Consider the following 25,666-nt stretch of genomic DNA (forward strand, 5'->3'; position numbering starts at 1 on the left):
GCGGCCAGAAGCACGTTAGGACCCGGGCGGGGCGGAAAGATGACCCCGGGGCGGGGCGGGGACGGAGACGTCACTCTCCCAACGCTAGGGTGGGAGGAGGCTCTTACCGGCCCTCACCTGGGGCTGGACCCGACGGCTTTTAAAGGGCAGCCGGCGGGGCCCGGCGGGCAGCACTGGGAGCCGCTGGCAGCGGAGGTGGATGGAGCGCCCATAAGCTTCGGGGCAGAGGCACCGGTCAGGTCCTTGCACGGCGGGCCATGGCCACGTACTGCGACGGCTCGGGTGTCTGCCCGGCCCCGCACAGCCAGGCCCGGGCAGCGTCGCACCCCACCGGCTACGGGCGTGGGGACCTGGACGCGGCGGGCGGTGGACCGCGCCTGTGGCTGAACGCGCCGGGGCTCAGCCCCGCGCCCTACGTGCCGGGCCCTGGGCCATCGCCCCCCTACGCTCCCCCTGGCTACGGGGCCCCAGGCCCGCTCCTTGGCTCTGCGGGCGGCCTGGCGGGCGCTGACCTGGCCTGGCTGAGCCTCTCGGGCCAGCAGGAGCTGCTGAGACTCGTGCGCCCCCCCTACTCGTACTCGGCGCTCATCGCCATGGCCATCCAGAGCGCGCCGCTGCGCAAGTTGACGCTCAGCCAGATCTACCAGTACGTGGCCGGCAACTTCCCCTTCTACAAGCGCAGCAAGGCCGGCTGGCAGAACTCCATCCGCCACAACCTGTCGCTCAACGACTGCTTCAAGAAGGTGCCCCGCGACGAGGACGATCCAGGTAATGCGGGCGCACGAATCTCCGCGTCGCCACTCCACTCCGCGGATTTCCGCCTCCGGGCTGCTCGTCGGGAGCGGGGGCGGGGGAGGGATAGGTACGGCCGTGGACCGCCAGCCCTCGCTGGTACAGCTGGGGGCACTGAGGCAGGGAGGGGAGGGAAGGGAAAGGGAGACTTTCTTGGCTGTGGAGGGGGCTCGCTTAGAAAGCAGCAGAACCCGCAGGCCCAGCCTTCAGGTTCGGTCCTCTGTGCGTCTCTAAACGTCTGCTCGCTGTCGAGAGCGGGTCGGCTGCGAGCTTCGGGAGTGACTTCTCTGGGCCTCGGGGTCTTTTCTGTAAAAGGAGGCAAACGATGCCTCCCCGAAGGACTGGTAGGACAAAGAAAGTGCCGCTTTGGGAAGCGAGACCAAATTCTTCCCAGCCTGGCTGTCCGTGGAGGCCCCTGCGTTCCAGGACCAATTGCCACCCCGAGGTTCGGGGAGGGTGAGGCCTCAGGGTCAGGCCGGAGGGGACTCTTTCTTAAGTTGACCCGCATTTCTCACGTTCCCACCGTGGCCCCTCAAACCCCGGACTTTCTGGGCTGGGCCCTTCCTTCCTCCACAGGCAAAGGCAATTACTGGACCCTGGACCCAAACTGCGAGAAGATGTTCGACAACGGGAACTTTCGGAGGAAGAGGAAGAGGAGAGGGGCAGCGAGCGCGGCCGCACTCTCCGGAGCCCGCAGCCCGGGCCGAGCCCTGGCCCCGGAGCTGGACACCCTGGGCACCGCGTCCCCGGACCTGCAGGCCTCCCCGTCCCCGCCCGCGCCCGAGGCTGCCTCCTGCTTCGCCAGTTTCGCCTCAGCCATGGGCGCCCTGGCCGGTGGCCTTGGCGCCTTCCCCGGGGGGCTGGCAGGCGAATTTTCTTTCGGGAGACCAGCGACGGTCACTGCTAACAGCCCCCAGTCCCCCGGCCCTTCGCCTGGCTTCCCCTCTGGCCATCAGACTGTGGCCACCGGCTTCCGTGTGGGTCACTTCGTCTACAGTCCGGAAGGCACCGAAGTTTGAAGGGAGCCCACGGCTTGTCCCGGCTGCCCTCTCCAGAGGTGCTGAGCTGAATGAAGCAGCTGTGTTTGCCTGGTGACGCCCCGTGTGCTGACACACAGGGGTCAGGGCTGGGAGGGACCAGGGACTGCAGAGCCCCCGTGGGGACTGAGCTGAGGTGGCCCCGCCCTGGCCTGCTCCTCACCCAGGAGACCGTTCAGGTGGGGCAAATGGACTCCTCCCGCTGGCTCCTCCAGCCTGGGACCCCTGCTCTCCCAGGGCGGGAGGTGGGGTGAGGGTCCGCCATAAAGGGAGCAGAGCTGGCTCTCAGCCCCAGCTTTTTGAGGGGAGCTGGGGGTCCCAGAGCCCTCTTCTTCATGCCCGGACCCCACCTGCAGCCATTCCTTCCTCCTGCGGCCCGGCCACCCCGTGGCCGCCCTCCCTCCCCACCGGCCTGGGAGGTGCAACCAGGGGGACCTGGGCCGGTTTCAGGGGGACTTCCTAATAGCCGGGACTGCCCACAGGGAAGGGGACAGGGCTGCCAGGCACAGTGAGCCCTGGGGATCCCAGCCCTTCCCTGTCACTCAGCCCTGGATTCATGGACCCTGTCCCTCAGGCCCCTCTGGGGACCATGGGAGCAGTGCCCAGCTCCCCAGAGTCCCGGGATGGGCCCCGGTTTGTGCCCCCCCCCGCCCCTCCTGGGCTCATACGTGCTCACGGGAGGTAGGCCAGAGGCCACCCTTGCCTCCCTCTCTCCTCTCCGGCCCTTCGTCCTGCAGGGTCCACAGAGCCGGCCCCTGCAGCAGAGCTGAGCTGCAGCCTCCTGTGTGAACTTAAGCTCCAGTTTGTATTTACCGGAAGTTTATCTCGGGAGGAGCGTCTAGAAGGCGGCATTCTGTTTGACCTCAGTACTCCCGAGTTTCTAGTAGCTGTTTCCCCCCCCCCCCTTCCCATGCACACTCCAGCCTCCCCATCATTTTGGGGCCTGCTGGAGCTGGGGCACGTGGCAGGCGTGCTCCCCTTCCCTGCGCTGGACGGGGAGGGGGGCTTTCTCTAGAAGAAAGGGGGAGGCGCTGTGAACCTGGAGGAGGCGGGGCCTCAGGGAGCCTGAGCTGGTGGACAGTAAGGGGGGGGGGGTGCTGGGCAGCAGGGAAGGTTGGGCCTGCATGGAACAGTCAAGTTCTGGGGTGAGCCTAACCCCAGGTCCCATTGCGCTGCTTCCCTGGGGCACCCAGAAAGTTGCTGACTCTCAGCACCTCGCCTCGCTGGTGGCTGCAGGCTGCCTGGCCAGCCTTACAACCAGCCCCAAATCTCTTCTGGGGGAAACGCTTCCCAAATGTCATATCATTAGTGAAGGTCAGCCAAAGAAAAGAAAGTCTCTACCTTATAAATAAAAGACTGTTACTTGGAGCCTATTTTAATAAACTAAAGTGCTACAAAGAAACACCAGTGCCTGTGGCTTGGATGTGCCTGCCGTTTCACGTTAGAACCCCCGCCCCGTCTTCCCAGCCTCCCCAGTTTAGGCTCTGCGCTCGCGGGAAACTGGGAGAGAAATAAGTTTTTTAAATTAGTGTGGCAATATTGGAAAAATACGATGTACAATTTGTGCACAGAACCTTCAGAAAACGGGCTGACAGATACGTATGTGAACATTTGGTATCAGAGCCGCGTGACTGCTTGAGGCTGGGGTGAGGGGTGTTTTCCGTGTTCCAGCAATGGATTTTCTGTTAAAATAGAGGGGATACAAACTTTCCCAACAAATTTCCAAACTTTTTCACTAAAAATCCTTTTTTGTGGTTTAAAAATTGTTCATCCATTGAAGCTTTCTACCATTAGCAGTGTAACCAAACCCACCCTGGCCGAGCGACGTGCGGGTTCAGGGAGCTCCCGCAGGGCAGGGCATGCGCAACTCAGGATCTGTCCCTCTCCAGGGCAGTCCGTGTGTCTGGATGTGTTTTCACGTGACGGAGGGGGGACCTGGCACAGCCACCTTTAGAGCCACTTCTCATTGTCCCAAAGAAATATTTTCCCAGAGCAAAGATGTGCTACAATCAAAGTAATAAGTAGAGCAAAACAGGTTGTAAAAAGAATCCCAGTCAATACTTCCTCCCGGCAGGGACCCCGAGAACTGGACGGTGGCGTCGGAGGCTGGTGGTGCTTGCGGGCACGTGAAGGGCCCGCCCCTGTGGAGACACACCCATCGCCAGGCTCCTCGCCGGGCCTTGCAGCCCCTTCGCGGTGCCCGTGAAGCCCCTCCTTCTCCACCTCTCTGTCCCCGTCTTGTATTTGCAATTGTGAAGCCATAGAAAGTTCCAACTCGTTTTTAAAATACGCATAAGCCTGTACAAACAAGTGCCTCATCAGGATGCCACGGGCATAGGGTGGTTCGGTGTTGGAATAACCCGTTCTCGATCCAAATAAACGCTTCAGTGGTGCCAAAAAGTTCCAAACGTGGAAACGAGACATTCCCAACGGTGGAGGGGGAGGGCATCAGAGTTACCAGAATGCTAGGTCATTGGGGTCTCTGTGGCCAAACAGTGGTGGGGCTTTTCAAGTGACTGAAGATCGAACAGCATAATAATAGAATGAGTTATAATCTCCCCTGGAAACACGCTAGTCCTTGGGAGAAGGGGAACCCAATGCAACGACAAAATATTCGTGACGAAGACTCCAAATTTGTTGAAAGTATCTTTAAAAGTGTAGTGACTAGTGTTCTAAAAAGCACTGGGTTACAAGATATGAGTTTACATTTCACATGTGGTTCATCTAGCATGTTTATTTAGGATGAACATAAGTTTCGCATTTTAGCAATGCTGCCTGGGGATATTAATGTGTAACTTTAAATCTAATTTCCTAAGTGTATCCATCACAATCAATTGGTATTTTTCATCCAGGGAAATAACATTACAGTGATTATGATTACCCTTCAGCGAAACAGGAAACTGGAATCCATTGTTAGTTTGCGAGTGGGAAGGCTGAGTCAAAGGACAACACAGCCTCCGGAAGTTCCTCCAATGAGAGCTGGCGCGGACTCCAGGGAGCCACGCCACCTTCCACAGCTCGGACTCCGAAACACACCTTCACACGCAACGAAGAACACACGCGTCGTAGCGCCCTGACTTGGCCAAGAGGCTCAAGAGAGAGGCGACCACAACACCTACCTCCATGTGCAAAGGTGTAGTGTTTTCAAATAGCACATGAGAATATCACACCTGCATTCAGGATGTGACTTCAGAAGGAGAGGAACGTGCGCACGTCACAGGTACAGTAGGCGTGAGTCCTGCATGTCCTGATACAATGCGGGGCTCTCGCCCGGTCTTCCCGGGGCCAGCTGGGCCCTGGGCTTTGCGCTAAGCCTGCAGCGATCGGCCTGCGCCTGCCGCTGCCCTCGCGAGCCTCCCGCTGGGGCGAGACAGAGGAGGGCCCCGTCAGCCTGGGCTGCGGCTGCGTGGCTCCTCGAGGATGACAGCGTGATCAAAGCAATCGAGCCATCTCTCTCCTCGACACGGGGGCTGCACCGGGTCTGTGAATGCGCCTCACCTGCTGCCAGCTCGGCCTTCTCAGTTGTGTCCCTTCGCTGTGACCGAGGCCAGGAGCCGCGCGCTGCCCAGGGCCCGGCCGTGTCCGGTGTGCTCCCTTCTCCACAGCCCCGTGCAGGGCCCTCCCACAAAGCCTGTCCTCTTAGAAGGCCCGGCGTCTGAGAGTGACAGGAGGGGGCCCCTCCCTCCCCGCAGCTCCCGGGTCCAGGCGCCTTTGGCGCGTCCCTGCATCTATTAGTTGGTATTTGGGGAACTCCTTTCCTTTTAACCCAATATAAAATTTGCTCAACAATCTTCCTCAAGGCTAATTGCTTGGCACCGGCAATAAAATGACTCTGACCAGCTATCACCAGCAGCTGAACACAAAGAACGGGAAACATTTTTTGGTTTTACTCAGTTCGTGAAGGGTAAATGCGTACTAGATGGAGTAAGAATTTCATTAAAAAAAACCACAACAAAACAAAACACCAAAAAGCCACCAGAATTGTCCCCACGCTTTAATATAGAGCGAACGGGAATGATGGGTCGCTGAGGCGTTGTCCGCCACCAGAAATCACGCACTCGCCCAACAGACACCGACTGGACGCCCGGGCGGCAAGGGGTCTGCCGCTGCTCAGCAGATGTCGCCTCCTTAAGCCCTCGCGACCACCCGCTGAGGCAGGTGTTCTCCCCATTTTACTGATGCAGAAACAGAGACTCCAAGTGACTGACTTATCTGCCCAAAGCCACAGGTGACCCAGAGCTGTGTCAGCAGGAACCCACCCACCCCGGCCCTGACGTCCCTGCCTCCCCGTCACCCTCCGGGTCTTAGGCCTCTCTGTTCAGGAGCCTACCCCCGACACCCGGAGGCAAAGCCGGTGCCCCTCCGCCCTGCCCCTGCAGCCGCTGGGCGGAGCGTGTCACGCCCCCAGAAGCTGCGGCTTCTGTGGGGAGCCCCCGCCTGCCTCATTTCACGGCACCATCCCCGGTGTAGGCACCTGAAGGAACCGGTGGATGGAGGAGTAGTTACGCGCTGAGTTTGTCCCACTCTCTCCCTCCCATCATAGGCCCCCCTGAAGGCCCCCAGTCTCCTGGGATGGGCCCGCTGTCTCCTCACAGGGGGCCAGGCCTTCTGCTGGACCCTCCAGATGCAAAAATGAACGGGACAGAGCGCTGGGGACAGCCGTCGGTGTGCAGAGGGCCCGAGCTGCAGGGCTGTGCGCAGAGGCGGCGCGGGGCTGGGGGAGAGGACGCTTCAGAGGAGAGGTGGGCGATGCGGCCAGTCAGGCGCCTCGTTCCCTCCCTCGGAAAAGGAGAGCAATGGCAAGGACAGGAAGGACGTCCCAGGCAGCCTAGGCTGACACCTTGGCGAGAGGGGAGCTGTGCACACCTGCATCTCAGGCCGGCGGCCTACGGGCCCATGGGGCCGGCACGCGCCAGGCCCTCGGGGTGAGCGAGACCCATCACCCAGGCCCAGCTTCGCTCGCGCGACGGCGGAGGCAGAGACTGCAGCCTGTGCCCGGCCGGGCTCCCTCCACCAGGCCTGGGCGTAGCAGAACTCAAGGGTGGGGCGAGGCGAGGAGCGGGCCGGCGAGAGGCGTTTCTGCTGCCTTGCTCGAGCTCGGGGGTTTCCAGCTGGCATGCTGCAAGACATTTTAAAACATGCACTACCTGACTCTTTAGTCGGGGGCCCTGCCCTCTTTTCCCTTAGATTGTCAAGTAAAAAGATGACAGTGGCCAACACAACACTAGCCGTCTGGTGTGAAGGAATCAAAATTACACCTATTTTTTTTTTTTTTTTTGTCAGACGGGCAAAAAAACCACTTTTTTTTTTTTTAGCCTCGGTTTTAGTGGTTAGCTTACGTGTGTCGGGAGATGAAAAGGGTTGACAATCGCTGTCCTGGACGCATTCCGGGGTCTGCCCGTCCCCAGGCCCCTAATGCGCGTCCCAGCCATCCGTCACCGTGGCGGCCCGCATCTCTCCACGCCCCCGCGGTCCCACTGCCCGGGGCGCCATTAACTCCTGCGCCAGAGCCGCCGGCTCAGCTTCTCTGACTGCGCCCCTCTTGGCGGGCTTTGCCTGCGCTCCCCCTCCCCACCCCAAGCCTGGGGGCGGGGCGGGGCGGGGCGGGGAAGGCGGGCTTCTCCGGTGAGTAGAATTACACTTTAATGAAAAGTTTCTGTTTCGGGATCCCTGAGACTATGGCGCTTAATTTTTTGTGCACGGTTTGTAACCCTGAGTGGAACGGGGCTGCTTCGTGGCTTTGTTCACATCGCCCGCTTTGATCTTTACAGCTTTTGATTTCTGATAAAAAAAAAAAAAGAATAAGTCACATCATATGTTTTAATTCGAGGAAACTGAAAGCACTTCGTCATGTTACTTAAACAATGCAACCCAAGAAAGAAATTAAAAGGGGACAAAGAAGAACATTTAGAGTCATTTGTTATGCAATTCTTCTCTAATGAGATAATTAACAAATGTTATTATATTAGGTGCAGGTGCACCGCATAATGGTTTGATATTTGCATACACTGGGAAGTGACTGCCACAAGTCTAGTCAACAACCGTCGCGCCACTTAGTTACAGAACTGGTTTTGTGTGGGTGTGATGAGAACTTTTAAGGTCTACTCTCTCAGCAACTTTCAAACATGCAATACAGAATTATTAACTATGGCCACCACACTGTGCATTATATCCCTATGATTTATTTATTTTATAGCTGGAGTTTTGTCCTTTTTCACCCCTGTTAACCAATTCTTAAGATATTTTTTTGCCCCTAATCACTTTTTTGTGGTTGTTTACATTTGCTTTCATTTGTTCTATAATGCCTTGGTTAGTGTATATAATACAGGAAAGACACATAAGAAACAGGAGAAATAGAAGGATCTGCAGCAGTAATATTTTAATAAACAGGACGTTCAGCCCTCACTGGCGGGAACGGTTCTTCATTGCCAGGGTCTGAGCGTGGAAGTCTGCTAGTGCACATACCACATTGATGCGTCATTGCAGGCGCAAAATTAAAATGAGATTTATAACAGGGAAAAGTCATATGTTTCCAAGTAACTATTAGGATGGATGTTTCCCGATTCTTCAGGCCTCTCAGGAGGGACCCCACTCTTCAGCTCAGATTTCACCCTGGCTCGTTCACACGGCAACCCCGAGCCCCACTGAGGGCCCAATGGGGCGTCCACGGCCGAAGACTCAGCAGAGCTGAGCGCACAGTGGCCAGCCCTCGCGGAGACACCATGTCCCGCTCACTGTCCACTGGAGAGCTTTCCACAAAACCAGGCCCGGTGCCGTGGGCGTTGCCCCGAGGACCAGGCCGTTCGGATCCAACACCTTATAAATGCGATCGCGCGAGAGGCTTGGTGGGGGAGGGTCTCCGACACACAGCAGGACCTCGAGCTGAGGTTTGCAGTCTAGGGCCGCGGGGCCCCGTCGGTCGAAAGGAACCCAGCTTATGGGTGAACATTTTTAAAGTGTACTTCTCGATATTTGTATGCCCTTATAAGCAGGAGAAATAAAGATGGGATTATTCTAAAAGAAAGAAAGAAAACAAAGAGAAAAGTGAAACAAGCCAGTCAGAGAAAGACAAATACTATATGATTTCACCGATATGTGGAATCTAATGAACAAAGTGAACTAACAAGCAAAATAGAGATGGACTCACAAGGAGCAGGCGGACAGCTAAGGGCGGTGGGGAGGGTAGTGCGGGCAGGGACCGAGCGGAAAGGGAAAAGGACTCACGGACACGGGCAGCGGTGTGGGGGGTATAAGGGGACTAAGTGGTAATGGGAAAAATACAATAAAAAACCGAAAGGAGGGAAGGAAGGGAGGGAGGGAGGGAGGGAGGGAGGGGGAGGGGAGGTGAAAGGAGGGAAGGACGCAGCTCAGGCGCACCGGACTGGCCCGGGAAGAGGCGTGACGGTGGCCCGCTCGTTTCCCAGGGCTGCGGCCCCGGGGGCTTTGTGGACAGGACGTCTGCTAGAAGCGAACCACAGGGAAGAGGTCACGAGCTCCACTTGACGACGGCAGCGGAAACCAGGGCTCAGAAAGGTTAAGTGACTTGCCCGAACCGAGAGGGGTGCAGGCGACCGAGGTCAACTGGTCTGACTCCCCAGGCTGTGGGTTTCCAGGGCAGGTGACGAGTGGAGGTGCAAGGACACACCGTGTCCTCGTCCGCTCCCAACGTCTGAGTCCACTGCGCCCCATTCCCGTACCACACTAGGCGCAGCGTAGAAACACGACTGACTTTGGGCCTTATCATCAAAGAATGTCATGGCATAGGTATGAGCTTTAAAAAAATAAACACGCGACCAACTTTGGACTTCAGTACAAAAACTATAATTCAGTAGATACGCTTTTAAAACTGAAAATGTGGTTTATTATGAAGTATAATTTTAAATTTACATAAAATTATAACTGTATGTATACAAATATCACAAAATATCTTCAAATTTGCCCCTTGGCCCACGAAGCCTAAAGTGTTTATGATCTAGCTGCCTTTTACAGAAAAGTTACCAACACAAGATAGGAAACACAAAGTCAGCTGATACAGATAAGCCCCAATATGTAATTAATCATAATAAATGTAAGTGGTTAAACTTCTCCAATAAAGATAGAAGGTGGGGACTGTGTCTTTTTGATCTGGCTCTAAGGTGCTGATAGGGAATATACCGAGGATTAGCCCTCAAAGAAAATTGAAAGCAAAGAGACAGAAAAAGACATAGCAGGCACTTACTACAAGAAAGCTGGTGTAGCACTAATAATTTAAAAATACAATTTAAGTTCGAAGATACTGATTCAGCATTTCGAAGCTGGAGCGCTGTGCCCGCCTCCCCTCGCCGACCGCTAGTCCTGCTTTCTTGGCGGCCCTCAGAGACACTGCCCCACTCCCTGCCTTAACGCCCCCGTCTGTCTATCACCCTACTTCTCAGGCGACCCGTGAGAGCCCTGCTCCCCACGTCTGTGGCCACAGCCTTGGCTTAGGTTCCTATCAACTCCGGGGTGTTGCAGCAGCGCCCGGACCTCCACGCCCTCCAATCCTTTGCCTACGGTGCCACCATATTTGTATTTCGTAACAACATTCCTCTTAGGGTTCTTAAAACACCGCGAGTGTACACTGCGGTCCAAACTCCTTCTCATTCGACCTTCCCACAAATTCTTCACCGTCTTCCCCAAACTGCTCCCCGGTCTTCCACCCTCCCCCTCCATGACTTCCATTCCTCCTCCTTCCCATCTTCCGTTCCCCCTGCCACCGCCCGCCCCCGCCAAGCGTGCGGGGGCCTCTCCGTAGGTGTGCCTGGCCTCTCCCACCCCCCGCCCCCCACCCCGCCCTAACAGCCCTTCAGGGGGCGCTCGGTCACTGTTGCTCACTTCCCAGACTGAATGGATCCGACCCCACCCGCGTTCACACACGTTGTCCGTGGGGCTTGGCACCCTGTCCTAGTCCGTTCAGGCCGCTCCAACAAAACCCCACAGACTCGGGGGCTAGTAAAGGACAGACATTTATGTCTTGCGGCTCTGGAGGCTGGAAGTCCAATGCCAGGCCACCCACAGGTTCAGCTCCAGGTGAGGGCCTGTGTCCTCGCGGAGAGATGCTCTGGTTTTCTCGTTCACTCCGCATGCAGCTGGGCGAGGGACCTCGGCGGGGTCTCTGATCCCACTCAGCAGGGTTCAGCCAGCAGATGTGCGCATGTGCATCCGGGGAGGGTGCAGACCCTCAGACCGCGGCACCCCCTACGGAGTGATTGCTCAAAAATATCTTCTCCACAAACAACTATGTGGGGTTTTGTTTTGTTTTTTTATTTTTGAGAACGTGTACCGTTCACCCACCTCGTCCCTTCTGCATTGCTGCATTGCTGCTGGCATTGCAGAGCAGGGAAAACATACTGCTTTCTGCACCGAGCGCCCGTACGGGAATCGAAATGTCCAGTTACGAACAGGATTGCATGGCACAGAAACGAGGCCTGCTGTAATGAAGTGGGCTCACCCTCGCCCTGGCCCGCAGGACACCTGGTCAGTCCTAGGTTTGCCCTGGTCCACGGGCCACTCCCATCGTAGCATCTGCAGGAACGCGCCAAGCACACAGTCCAGTGAGCTGTAACCAATAAGGCCACTTGGCAAAAATGCACAGGATCCCCTCATCTTTAAACGTTTGCTTGTCTCACGGTGCCTGTTTCCACTTCTTGAGCCGTTTATCTGACCAGAATGTGACTCAGCATGTAGAAGCCCTGCGCACTCGCTGAGGAAGAGCGGGAATGAACTCTCCATTCCTGCGCGCTAACATCAGGGCCGCCCGCAACAGAGAGCGGTGGGCTGGAGTCACGTCATTTGTTCAATAGTTGAGCCGGGAAAGGGGCAGATTAATCACTTTTTGACTGAATGATGGACAGGTCTGTGGGTTCGCTCTGCGAACGCTGAGTGCTTAGCGTGTCCTTGGGGCTCTGCTGGAACAACGCGCAGGCGTGTCGGGAAAGGTAGCGAGTAAACCGAGTAGGACTGTGCACTTGGGGACGGGGCTACAGCCTGGCAGCATGTGGCCCAAGAAACTTCACTACAAGGCAGCTTCTGCTCGTGACCCCTGAAGGACTGGGCAGACGTCCGCCACGTGAGCTGAGGGCCGGCACTTTCAGGCGCAGAAAAACTGGGTGAGCAAAGACTTGAGAGTGTTGAATCAGCAAACAGCTGGGTGGCGGTGGCGTGGGGTGAACGCGTGACCCCCTACGGCGAAGGCTTCATCTGCTGAGTAGAGGAGCGAAGCTGTGAAAGATGGGTGGCCTTCGTCACACTCTTGACGTTGAAAACAAGCACAAATCAAGTCAAAACGGCTTGATCGGTGGAGAAGCGTCTGGATCAGCCACAAGGTGCTTCCGCGGGGGAAGCCTGTTACCAGCCCCATGACAGCCTTTCTGGGGAAGGGGGTCTTCAGCCACTGTCACCAACATTTTTAGTTTACTCCAGTGTCACCTGGGTCTAGGCAATTGTCACAGGTGTGTTTATCCTGTCCACAGACTCTGACACTCAAATTTTGTATGAAAGATGAGCCGAGAGTCAGACCCCAGGTGAACCTGGCTGTTTCTGTTTACAAGGATGCGTCTCACACTCGGGCGTAGGTGGCTTTGCTACGACCCAGTCTTGGCCAGCTTCGCGCTTTGAGTGTCAACAGAAGAAACTTGGAGTGACCCTGGCTGGGGTGGCTCAGTGGATTGAGCACCAGCCTGTGAACCAAAGGGTCGCTGGTTCGATTCTCAGTCAGGGCACGGGCCTGGGTTGTGGGCCAGCTCCCCAGGAAGGGGCATGTGAGAGGCAACCACACATGGATGTTTCTCTCCCTCTTTCTCCACCCCCGCCAATCTAAAAATAAATAAATAAATAAAATCTAAAAAAGAAAAGAAAAGAAAAGAAACTCAGAGCTGACTCTGCAACCCAGCTTCTGCAGGTGACATTTGATAGCAAAATCCCTTTCCTCAATACACCCTACTGGCTTCCGGCATTTTACTGAAAATCGTCTCAATATTGAACTTAGAGCTTCCACAAGTTTACAGTGAAAAATCTGATCAGATTACATATGTCATCAAGTTTTACTGTTCTCTTGAAATGGGAAGGGATAAAATGTAATAAAAATGAAAATATTTTCAAAAAAGATTTCTCCTGATGTCACTCTGAAGAATATCCTCGGTTTCTATTCACAGTTAGGTTGATAAACAGTGGAAATAAAAAGTCTATAGCTACGAAAATTTCTTTTTAACTGAATTTATATGAAACACTTAGGATAGCTCTATCCGGCTATTTTGGCCGAAAGCCAAGTTCCCTGCTCTGTGTGCAAATGCTGGTCACATGGTTCCCAGACCGCCGGCCGGATGGACGAGGGTGCCGCGTGCTGGGGGCAGGGGCCCGGTCGGTGTCGGGGAGGGTCTCAGGGCAGCGTGGCTTCTCTCTCCCCTCTAACCCGACCTTCCTGTGTCAGAGAAGCCCCCTGAAAGCCTGTCCAGAGCGTCTCTTCTGGCTCCCTCCCCAGCTGCAGGCTGTGCAGGCTGCAGGCCCACTGTCTCGGCCTCACTGCCGTTTCCAGTAGGACCGCTTCGTCCCAGCCACGGCCAGGAGAGCGGAGCTTCCTGTGAGAGCCCTGCCCCCACGCATCGGGGTTACGGTGTGAAATGACAAGAAGGTCCCACGTCCTCCGCTTCTATGAACCGGTCATAGCGTCGGCCTCTCTGATTGGGGTCTTTGCTTTCCCAGGCAGGGAGCAAATAGGCCTCCCCTTTCCTCCGCTCCGAACGTGAGCGTGGAAGGGGAGGCAGCGCCGTTCAGCGCCACACTGACGACCCTCTGATTTCGGAGAGAACACAGTCGGAGGAAACGTCCTCTTCCAAGAGCTCGGCCGACTCCCACGCACACTTTGTCAAGCAGCATAGAACCAACCCAAGCAAGAGCTGGAAGTCTCCATGGTTTAATTCACTATAAATCTAAGTGATTGTTCAAGTTGTATAAAAGAGGAACACTACATTGAGAGAGCTTCTTAAATGACCTCTTACTATCCTTCAAGCATCATCAAAATCCAGTTTGGCACAAAGTTCCTTGTTTGAGGGAAAGAAAAAATGGTCATTAGTTGCACCTGAATAATCACCATCGCTCAATGATGATTGTGAGTCATCACCGTCAAGTGGCTCCTTGCTCGGGCCTGGGCCGGGCCTGGCCGACACCTCTCTCCGGCGGGCACACCCTCCAGGAAGCCTTCTGGGTGTGGCCAGTCTGTCACCTTCACCGCCCCCTTAGCCGCTCTTTGACCACGAAGCCCACTCTCCATCCCTCACCTCCGGCTGTGGGGGGCGGCAGGGACGGATGTGTTTGGATTTTTGTAAAATCCTAATTAAGAATGGCTTTTAAGTTTCTAGAAGATTAGAAACAAAGACCAAAAAACAAAGCAAAGCAAAGAAGATGTGCCAGAGACCGCATGTGGCTGGCAACGGACCTCGGGAGAGACCACTGCCTGGCGCATAGCAGGTGCTCAGCCAACGCTGGCTCACCAGGAAACTGCTTGTCGCTGGCCACGGCGAGGCCTGCTGTCTGGGAGGAGGACTCTGTGGGCCTCATGATCAGCTTGGCCCAGAGTAAACTTCAGAAGGACAGTTGTCCCTGACAGAAGCTGAGCATATTTAGAGGGTGCAAGAAAGACATCCGTCTGCCACATTTGCACCCAAATCTGCCAGAGACATTTTACATGCAGGTCGCTGGGCCAGGGACACCTCTCTCCAGTGAGTCCCCAGGGTGCAGTCACGTGCAGAGGGACAAGGTGAGGAGAGGGAGAAAGGCCTGGTGTGTTTCCTTCCAGTTTAATCCGCTGATCACGGGCATCTTTTATGAGCGCCACTACGCGCCCTGTAATAAACACTTCCATGATTTCATACCGCTTTTCGAAACCCTGTTTAACCAACTTCCGAGCTCACATAAGCCTTTGAGAAATTAAAACAGGCTCTGTAGGAAAACTCTTTGACATTTCCAAGAGCCACTCCTCAGTGCACAGAATGTCAAGGTACACGGGAGAATCTCTAATTAATGATAAAGAACAAGGGACAGGCAAGTTTGTTCTGACTCAGATCAACAGCTTTCGGAGCTCAGCCCCCCGAGCAATGAACAGCCTGTCTCCTGGGCTGTTTTCCCTCCCAGAGAGGCCGTTCGTAGCACAGCCCGCTCACACACCAAGTAAATGGATGTCCTGGAGCCTGTTTTCCAAGGCGGTTGCCTGTGTTTCATTGTGACCCATATTTATGTGTAACAAAAATCTGCACGAGGGTATAAGGGTATTTATTATTCCAGGCAGCAGGCACGGACAGGGGCTCAGAGGCCAGACGGGAGGTGGCATGTTTCGGTGACAATGACAGCTCCGGATGGCACAGTGCCCAGCACAGGTGGCCGGCAGTAAGGCTGGGAGGCCAAGCAGGGGCTGGGTCGTTGGGGCCGGGCAGACTCGATGTCCAGGGAAGACCAGCTTGGGAGGGGGGGCCCACGGTGCCGAGAGGGGCCGGCCGAGGAGGAGGGGTTACGGGGATGCGGCTGGGCCCGCCTGCTTTTGGAGATGATGGTGGTGTGAATGGAAGGGACGCGGCACTGACTTCACCCACAGGCTCGGCTTCACCCTCTGGATGACTTGGGGGCAGCCGTTTACGGTGCCAGCTCCCGGGCTCGCTCTTCGCCTGGATGGAAGCGCGCTGTCTCCCGCAGCTCCCGCAGGGACAGACGGGAAACCGCGAACCCCAGGGCGCCCAGAACGACGTCTGACGCAGGTGGGGGCGCGATCGATACACGTCAGTTACAGCTGCGTCAGGCCCAGGCCGCTTTTGAGAGTGTTTGTGATAGTCATGGGAACATGCGCTGGGCCAGACTTCCCAATGACTCTTCAAAAAGGGAGAGCCTGGAACCCGCCCCGCTGTGAAGTAGAATTTACTGCTCTTCTCTCCACACATGAGCAAACGGGCCCTGACAGGGTCGCACCCCAGGCCCCAGTGACACGGCCACTAAGTGTAGAGCTGGCGTTTGGGCCCAAACGGTGTGGCTGGCGTCTCCCCGCAAGGGTATAAGGGTATTTATTTCTCCAGGAGGAAGCACAGAGCTCATCCACCTCATACCCATCCATTGCCGTCCGGGCCCCAGAAGCAGCCCCGAGTGGGCTCGATCCTTCTCACCACGGCCTCCCACGCGGGCACGCTGAGGCGGACGGTCTGAGCGGCGGGCCGCCGCCTGCCTTGCCAGTCTCCTCCCAGCCAGGCCAGGACTCCAGCCGCAGCCGGCAGCTTCCACTCCGGGGCCCTCATCCCGCCCTGCCGGGAGGCCCACCTCCCGAGCACCAACCGACTTGATAGCCGGAGTAACGTCTGCCTGCAGGTCTGCTGGAGCCTCGCGTAACCGAAGGCTACACCGGGAGCGCTCCTCTCCCGCCAGGCTCAGTGCCAGAGACACATTAAATCTACTGGAGTGAGTGCCGGGGATTGCAAGACCCTCCCCTGCCCCAGCCTGCCATGCCCAGGAGCTGAGATCTATATGCGCCATTTCTACATATATGATTACATATGCATATTATGCACAGAGACACACACACGCTATTTGAACGTATTATTTGGTAATAGCTATGGATAGCCAAATCCACGTGGTTTTCCAAAGAAGCAACAGAGCAATAAACGTTGATTTAAGGACCAGAAAAGCTAGAAGATAGATAAAATATGTGTATGTGTACAAATACATGGATGTGTTCTAATCCCAGAAACTATGCTCTCTGAAGAGTTGAAAATGTCAGCTGCTTGAGTTCTCCGTAAAATGAGAAACTTAACCAGGGTCCTGCCAACGCCATCAGGAGCTCGCAGTTTGACAAGCCAGGCGCGGGACCCCCGGAGACCCCATGGTGCCGGCCTGCCTCCGCGCTGCTGGCTACCCCGGCTGCGTGGTTCGGGGCGTCTCGGCCCAGCGCCTCGTGTCAGGCGGGCCGGACAGTCAGGAGAGAGGCCCTGGGAGCCACTAATGACAAGGCGGAGCACGATGGCCGTGGCCCTGCTGGGGACCCAAATCACAGCTCTGTCTTTTCCAGAAAAGACCCGTCCCCAGACCATGCCGGGCAGCTTCCCACTGGCTTTAAAGAAACCCAACAAGAAAGCTGGGAGGAGCCTGGGCTTTTCACATGTGTGACGTTTCCTGCCCCTTTGATCATGAAAAGAGGATACGTTTGGAGAGTTTAGCTTTTGTATCCAAAAAAATCTATGCTGATTATTTACCATTAAATGCACAAGGATATGCAAGCGATTCATTCTTCACTATCAAGGGTCAGTTTGAGTCAGCTACACGGAATTAAGACCTTTTGTATATTTTGAGGCAAACATTTTTAATGATTATTCTGTTTTTTAAATCTTATGATCAAAGCTGTAAATGTAAAAGTAAATAAACAAATAAAACCCAACAACTACTATAAGAACGCATGAGTGAAATCTTAAAATCGGGGTAGGAAGGGTTAGATGCAGATTGTGGGCTGCCCTTTTGCCCTTTCCTCTGTCTTTCTCCCGCCTGAAACCCGGCTGTGAGGGCCGGAGCTCCAGGAGACACTTTGAGGGCATGAGGATGAAGGAAGCCCAGAGAATAGCAGAGCAGACAGGCGGGAGGCACAGGACCCCTGCTGTTGTGTGGCCGCTTCCAGGCCGCTTCCACAGCAGAGAAAAAATAAGCCCCTACTTAGTCTATCCGAGTGTGTAAACTCTCAGCTCATCTTCCGCATGACTTGCCTGGGAAAATTAGCCAAAGTCTGAAATAAGCGAGGAAGAAATGAAGTTCTTGTAGACTGGGAAGCGAGGGCAGGGCGAGGCGATGAAGGTGCGCGCCATCTGAGCCCAAGCTCCGCTTCACCCACTGCGATGCCGGGTCAGAGGGAAGGGCCAGTTCCAACCCCCATGGCGCCATCGAGAATGTGACAGTGGACTCGACAATGCCTCCCTTCCTCCTCAAGTGTTTGCTGAGCGTCACCCACAGTCGACACTGAGCGTGCGGTCTAGAGACTCGGTGACAAGCAGGACAGGCAAGCCCCGGTGTCCTGTCACGCAGGCGTGGACCTGGACTTGTGTGGGCACAGGGAAGTTGGTGACGTCGTCGTTTATGCCTGGCCTGGAGAGACGTCTTGGAGGGTCCTTTGATGCAGGGAGGTGGGAAGGAAGGAAGGGGAGACACAGAGGGGCGGGGAGGAAGTTCTGTCCCATCTCCCAGGAAAGTGTGCACACGCCCCCCCCGCCCCCCCGCCCCCCGCACCTTGGCTTGTCAGCCCAGCGATGCCAGCCAGGTCTGATCCCCCGAGTCCTTGGCTTGCACTTTGACCGGCAACTTGTATGCAGCCAGCGCAGACGAGTGTTGCTCCACAACCTCCTGAACCCAGTATTTACCTATAAAGCAACCACTATTTACTGATACTTTCCATCTGAAACTTGATGCTCACAGGCCCTTATGCCAAAAGCGGGGCATCCTCTTGTCTTTGAAGGACTCCAGCTTTTGTTTTTCAAAGTCAGATACTGGCTCCCTTCTCCGGCTCGGCTCGGCCTTTTTCAGAGCTCCTGGAGGACAAGCTGGAGGAGTCGCTTGCTGTCACGGAGAACCTGGTCCCGTGTCTCCGTAAGTCAAGGATATTGGACCTCCGTTTTCCTGAGAGCATTTCCATACTTGGTGGCCAACGTTGGCTCTTCCTGAAACTTCGGGCCCCGTCAGCAGTGTGGAAGGGACAGCAGGGGACAGAATCCACAGCCTGGCTTGAGAAAAGCTCAGAACAGGAGGACAATTGGATAAAAACAACAGCACGCGTGTCTAGCTGGAATGCAAAGGGCTCAAGCAAAGGCAATGCAGCCGTTGTCTCCAAGACCTGACAGGCACATGCCCGTGTCATGACTTGAAATTTTCAGACAGCACCCAGAAAGAGGCCTTTGCTTTTTTTGTGAGACTGAACTGGGATGGTCGGGGAGGGGAACACATGAGAACGAGGCCGGCTGAGCCACGTCTTCCTCGGGCACCCTTCCCTTTGACCGTAACTGGAGCCGGAGACACTTTGCCTCTGGGTCTGGGAGAGAGGACACTAGAAGACCAGCTGATCTAACAACGTCTCCCCCCATCCAGTGCTCTCCCACCGCTCCCTCGCTGCACCGCAAGCACGGGATGCTAGTTTTGCTTGTTTTCACGGTGGGGAAACCCTCTCGGCATTTCCTTCAGTTAGCAGAAACGTGCACTAATGCAGGTTCTTTGTAAAAGCGAGGGGCTGGCATCATGTGAACTTTCAAAAGGAGGGAAACATGTCATCTGTTTCTGATTCTTGGGCACTTCGGTGGCGTCTCAGACACAATGGCTTACGGAGACATTACCAAGCTGATGGCAGGGACAAAGGGGCCTCCTCTGGGGGTCCTGTGAAGTGGGGCGCAGGAGGGCTCCCGCACGTCTCCTCCGCGTCCCCCGCCCCGCGCCCTCCCTCCCCCTCGGATGGCCTCCCCTCTTGTCCTAGGCAGCTCTTTTCGGGAATTTTAAATGATAACTGAGTTTTATATCATTCATTAAACGGCATCCAGTCAAGTCTCAGTTTACCAAAAACAAAAAGAAAACCCCGTAACCTCATCATTTTGGAGAATAGCTTTGATTTTTAACTCTGGGTTTCCCTTCAGACGATCTGATGTTCTGTGTGAGTTGTTCGTGGCATAGGATTATAATAAAATTACCCTCAAGGCATTGTCTGCACTATGAGGCGGTACTGCATTAATGGTAGAAAAAGCACAGATGTTAAAGCAGGTCCTTTTTGGGTTCAAATCCATTCCAGTTTGCAACTTCAGGGGTGGCCTTGGGGACACCCCGACCCTCTCTGAGCCTCAGGATTCTCATTTACCTACTTAGGTGCCTAGCACGGCACCTGGCATGTAATAAATGCTCAAACTGGGAGTTCTTCTCCTTCCTGACCCATTTCTAGGTAAGGAAACAGCTGTCCCAGAGGTGAAGTAACCTGCCCACTACATACTGTATAATAGTTATTGTGACTTATCAGTTGCTATTGTTATTCTTCTTCCATTATTACAGCTAACATTCCCCGAGCTCTCCCTTCTCCCAGGCATTGTGATCGTTCTTCCCGACGCACACCCGCGGAGGGGTGCAGAGGGCCGAGCCCCACCCAAGCCTTCAAAGCCATTCGTAATTAGGCTTCAACAGTATGAGCCAGTGACCGAAGAACGAAGAGATGCCTTGGACACCATGAAAACTAAAGACTTGTGCCTCAAAGCACATCATGACAGGGTGGGAAAATGACTCATAGAACGGGAGGGCAATTCTGCAGACCGCACGACCCGGACAGGGCCTTGTGTCTGGAGACAATAAATAAAGACATAAATAAATAAATAAATAAAGACATAAAGACATAAACAATAAAAAGACAACCCGATGGAAACCAGGCAAAGGGTCTGAACAGACACTTCTCCAAAGAAGACGGACAAATGGCGAATAAACACACGAAAAGAAGGTCAACGTCGTTCGCTCTCAGGGAAATGTAAATCAAAACCACAATGAGATGCCGCTTCACACCCACTCGGGTAGTGAACATTTAAAAAGACAAATAATCACAAGTATCCGTAAGTGTGGGGAGGAGACGGAACCCTTATACACGGGCACTGGGGGTAGAAAGGGCAGCATTCACTTGAATTATGATCTGGCAGTTTCTCAAGTGGTTAAACATAGAGTTACTATATGACCCAGCAATTCTAGTCTAGTTATGTACCCAAGGGAAGTTAAGACAGATATGCACACCAAAAATGTTGATAGCAGCATTATTGATAGCAGCCAAAAGGTGGAAACCACCATGAACTGGCTGACGGGTAATTAAATGCGGTCTGTCCACACAATGGGATGTCATCTGGCCATAGAGAGGAGTGACACCTGCACACTGCGACAGAGTTCGCCTTTGAAAACATGATGCTAGGGAAAAAGTCCGTCCCAAAAACCACGCATTGTATGGTTCTGTGTATATGAAATGTCTAGCATCGGCGAATCCACAGAGAAGAGCGGTAGGTTAGTGGTAGCCCAGGGCTGGGGGTCGGAGGGAAGTGGGGAGAGACTAACGGGTACCGGGGTCCCTCTGAGGGAATGAAATGTCCTGAAACCGACTGTGGGAACGGTCACACAACTCCGTGAATTGGCCACAAGCCACTGAACTGCATTTTCTACATGCGTGAATGGAACGATACGTGAATTGTACCTCGATCAAATTACTATTTTTTTTAAAAAATAAGCAAGTGTTAGTATAAGTTGGGTTTATTTTTTGAGAAGCTGAACTCACAGCTTTAAGGCAGCAAGCACCCCTCCAAACCCCCAAACTGGGGAGCTGTCCACAACCTGTGGTGCTGAAGGCAGCCTGTCCCACGCACCGAGTCCCCCCCCGCGAGGAACGCCTTCCAGCTGTGTTTCCCTCCGGGAGACTCTGGGGTCTCTCCTAAGGCTCAGCTTAGGGGCCGCTGCCTCTGGAGCCTCATCCAGCCCTGCCAGAGGGGCGAGCCACCTGTCTGCTGCTCTGCTCCGACCAGTCACAGGGAATTGCCACTAGATGAATACCTATCCCCTACCCCTGCCAGTTAGGCTTCCAACTCCTTGAAGGCAGGAATTGAAGTGTATTCATCTGAGGATCCACATCACCTGGCAATGCCCAAACACCTGAATGGGAAGGCCGAGGAGGTCCCTGCGCGCTCAGCATGTGCCCGGCACAACACGCTCACATGCGCCGCAGGGCCTAACACTCTGGGGAGCCTGTGGGAGTTAAAGTTAGAAACTCCAGTTTTCCAGTAAGGAAATGGAAGCTCAGAGAGGTCGGTACCTGCCTCAAAGTCGCAGGCGTGAGAGCAGAACCTGTGTGGAGCCAGGCCGTGTCACGCGGAAGACGGCAGCCTCTTAGGAAGAACTGAACATCTGCGCATCTGTTTCTCTAAAAACTTTCTTGTTCTCATTCTTGTCTAGCTGCTCTTGCCTTCCCTCTGCTTTCTGCATCTTCCAGCAGAGGCTTCGGGCTTTAGTGTCGGGCCTTGGCATTTTCTTAAGGTTGACTTCATCTAAGACGTATGACAAATGGCCCCTTGCTTTCTTGAACCAAATCCATGCCTCTTCAGTGGATAACGTCATGACTGGCTAAGCTAGTTTTCCCATGGGTTTTTGAGCGACCATTATTTTGTTTTGCTTTGCAGAATTCCCACATTTGAGCACTCCTGAATTGACTATGTGTACTCTGTGTGAGATCTTTGTCTGACAGTCTGTAAGTGCAACAGCAGATCGAAATGTCCACTGGATAACAACCCTCCAGACAGTTTGAGAAATGGTCCAGGCGAAGCCAAGGTGATGCTGCAGAGAGGTGCTAGAGCATCTGGTTGCCATGGTAACTGCAGAGCTTCTGACACAGGCTGCAGCCTGGTAAACACCAATATGCTGTCTCGTTTCCAGTGAAAAAACAAGAGAGTGTCCCTACCTCCACCCCACGCGCTGAACGTGGAGAACTCTGATAGGACAAAGAGATGGGTCAAGATGGTTTCATTTCTTCTTGAGAGTGTTTCTCTGAAAACTGAAGGGTTAGGCTGTGCGCCAGCTGGCTTTTCCTTCAGTGACACCAGAGTTGGAGTTGCTGTCGGTGTCCTTTCTGCCAACCCGATGCCGCGAGCTCTGGGACAAAGACCAGCTCGACCTGCCATCACTTAGCTGGGACATAATTCTTGTAATTGAACGGAGAACCGGTTTCCTCTTCAAATATGTTTAAAAGATATGAAGCAGCCCGAATGATTTACAGTAAATAGTATTTTGATGCTGGTCCGAATAACATCAAGACACCTGCTTTCGCTGACATTCTAGACAGCTGGGGTGGCCGCCCTCGCTGTTGCCTGTCAATACTGTGGCCAAGAACGCCGGGCGCCTCCAAGGTCAGAGTCAGGGCTCCACTTCCAGGGGTTGTGCTCAGGCCACCAGCTGAGTTAAAAAAAAATTTTTTTTAGAGAATGGTTTTCATTCCGGAAACTCCCTTGACATTCCTGTCCAGAGACGTAGGGGAACAAACTCAGACGTGGTCTGAGATGGGGGAGGGACAGAGCCCCAGTTAATGAGATGGGACCATACCTGCCGCTGCTCTGTGGCTTTTCTGAGCGCCAGGGATCCATTTATTCTAGAGTCCAGCCACGGGAGGGATGCGCGAAAACTAACGTCCCGTCCGAGCTGTGGGCCTGCATGGGGCCCGCAGGGGCGCCACCCTGAGCTCCCAGGAGGCCTCCTGCCATCGCTCCCTGCAGTGACGTCAGCTCGTCACCGGCCACCTGGAACCCTCCCCCACCACGCCGCCCGCACAACCTTGGCCTGACCTGTCTTTCCTTCTGCAAACATCCAAGCAGGGTTTTGGGGCCTCGCTTGTGCCTTCTTTTTTTAAACCTCCAATCTCTACTTGTCTCCCAGCCACCGCAGGACACTGGGTCCCCAGAACCGCCCCATCTGGAGGGGTGCGGGGCAGGCCCACTGCATCTCCGCACACATTCTGTGGACGTTGCACGTTGCTGGAGTTGGTGAGCATGTCGCCCTCGACAAGCTTGTTTCCCTCCCCGGCAGGGACACTGCCTTCTCTCTCTGCTTGAACCCCAGGCGATGGTGCCGTATTCTGCCCTTGGTAAACCCTCCGGAGCGGACTGACGTTGGGGACCCTGTGCTGCTACTCGCGTTCGAATGCCACCGCTCTCCTCCGCACGGCTCCCTGTGGAGCAGCGCTCTGGGTTTGAGCCCGCGTTTGTGGGTTGCTTCTCCTGGGTGTGCTTTTCCATGGAGCCCGCATTTTAATAAGATCCTTGTCTTTGAATCGCAGCCACGAAGCTGCACTCGAGGAGCAGTGTGAACAAGCCACGGTTTCCGGTAAGGTGGGCTCCTTGCAGGCAGAGGTGCTCTGAGGGGCGCTCAGCCTGCCTCAGCTTCCCCGGGAGGGAGTCGGCGTGCGGCGGTCTCCTCACACAAGGTGGCATCGTAAAGAAAGGAAGGAGGCAGGAGTAGCGGGACAGAGAACGCGGGTCTCTGTACCCACCTGTCCCCGGTCCAGAGAGCAGCACGTGAAGGCCACACAGAGGTCTGTCCATCACTTACAGTGACTGGCCCAAGACGAATTCAAATGGCTCCATCATTTTACAGAGAATGATGAAAAACTATCCCCCGCTGCCCTGGGCGCACACGCGAAATGAACGCAGTGACCCGGCGCTGCCTGGGGCCGCACGGCTGCCACGGCTGCCAGCTCCACGTTGGCTCCGCCTGCCCATGACGCGCCCATGAAAGCGCGGAGACCCGGGTGCCGGCGGAGCGGGCGCCCCTGCCCCTGCCCACCGCTGTCTGATGGGTCAGGTACGGACCCACCCCGTCGTTACACCCATCCCGCCCTGGCCGTTCCCAAGGAGCCGGCTGCCCGGTCGGCCTGCGGAAGGGCTGGTGTGCAAACGCCGTGCTCGGAGAAGCTGAAACCTACCCAGCTCCAGCGCCGCCGTGCCCCCGCTGCTCTGGTGTGGGGGATGCGAGGCTGCGGACCTAGCAGGGAGGGGGGCGCGTCTGGATGAGGGCTGAGCCGGGGCAGACTTCTCTCTCGGTCCCTGATTCTGCCTCAGGGGCAGGTTACAACAGCCCTCACCGCTGGGAACGGGGTTTGGGGAGGTAGATGCTTCTCCACCCCAGGCGAAGCTGGGTGAGCGGTCCCCTCCCGTAAGGCCCGCCTGGCCGCCCGTGGCCTGGCCGCCCTCTGCCTCCCCTGCCCCCTCCACTCCTGCCATTCCAGCCACCATGCTGGGCAGCCGGCAGTTCCTGGCCCCCACTTGCTCGTGCAGAGTCCCGCGCCTTCCCGCGTGGCGCTCTGAATGCCTTTCTCTCCTTCCCCACTAGTACGTTCCCACCCCCTCAATTTCGCCTCCTCCAAAATCGTCCCCGGGCCCCAAGCCCGAGCAGCTCGCCTCTCTCCCCTCGGTGCCCCAACAGAAGCGTGCGTCTTACCGCGGCCATCACACTCGTCCAGCCGAGCTACAGCCATGGATCCAGCGTCGGGCTCCCCGCACAGGGCTGCGAGCCCGCGGGCGAAGGAGGGCTGGGACTCGTCTTGCGCCTCTTCGTGCCACCTGTGGTGGCGCGTGACCTGGGAGTAGACTTAACGGACAACGGCACCGACTTGATGTGTGACGTTGAACATTCCGGCTAATGTTATCATCTTATGAGCTCCTTGTACAAGGAAGGGGTGCTCTCTTTTGCCCCTGAGTCCCCCGGATGGGCCGATGGAAGCGCGACACCCTTACTTTGCTCAGAGGCGTCATGACGGCCCCCAGGCTGCGCGGGCTTGCCTGATAGAACGGTGGTGGCGCGCCATTCCGTGGGACCCGCTTCTGGCAGAAACCCCAGTCACCTACGCACGTCAGATTCTGCAGCAGCTCTTCCCAGGGCAGGGGGACAGAGAGCATCGCTACCGATGTGCGTGGTAAAACCAGGAGGGGAAAGCCAGCCCTTGGGGTGTTGCAGCGAGCGTTGGCCACCGACACGCGTTGGGATGCAGACACCTTCCATCTGCCACTCACCTGCCATTTGAAGATCCATTCTGGGAGGAGCTTATATCACATGTGTGCAGGGAGCATGCACGGTGCCTTCCCTGGGAGGTAAATCAGGGGGCCTACAGAGCCCCCGCGATTCATGTCCGCAGGTAGCATGACCCAATGCTTCCACGCGAGGGTCCAGCCCCTCCCGGGCCGAGAACGAGGGGCACAGGTCCAGGTCTAATCATGACCATGGTTACAGGTGGCTCCATAAACAACCTGCACTCCATAGTGGGGGGGGAGGCG

The 25,666-nt window shown here is 55.5% G+C and overlaps 1 protein-coding gene across 1 annotated transcript; it reads left to right on the top strand.

The window, feature by feature from the left end:
- Positions 1-242: 242 nt before the first annotated feature.
- FOXI2 (forkhead box I2) lies at positions 243-1,811 on the top strand. Its single transcript, XM_054581790.1, has 2 exons — positions 243-768; positions 1,369-1,811. The coding sequence occupies exons 1-2, from the start codon at positions 258-260 to the stop codon at positions 1,809-1,811; spliced, it is 954 nt and encodes a 317-aa protein (XP_054437765.1). The 5' UTR covers positions 243-257.
- The last annotated feature ends 23,855 nt before the right edge of the window (positions 1,812-25,666 follow it).

The sequence above is a fragment of the Pteronotus mesoamericanus genome, unplaced genomic scaffold, assembly GCF_021234165.1.
Source record: "Pteronotus mesoamericanus isolate MK-2021 breed Mesoamerican mustached bat unplaced genomic scaffold, CSHL_Meso_final contig_657, whole genome shotgun sequence".
Taxonomy (NCBI): Eukaryota; Metazoa; Chordata; class Mammalia; order Chiroptera; family Mormoopidae; genus Pteronotus; species Pteronotus mesoamericanus.

What these genes read in the sequence shown, in the direction of transcription:
- FOXI2 (XM_054581790.1), top strand. Translation starts at nt 258, where the DNA reads ATGGCCACGTACTGCGACGGCTCGGGTGTCTGCCCGGCCCCGCACAGC. An exon ending in CCGCGACGAGGACGATCCAG is followed by an intron (nt 769 to 1,368) that starts GTAATGCGGGCG and finishes CTTCCTCCACAG; the next exon opens with GCAAAGGCAATTACTGGACC.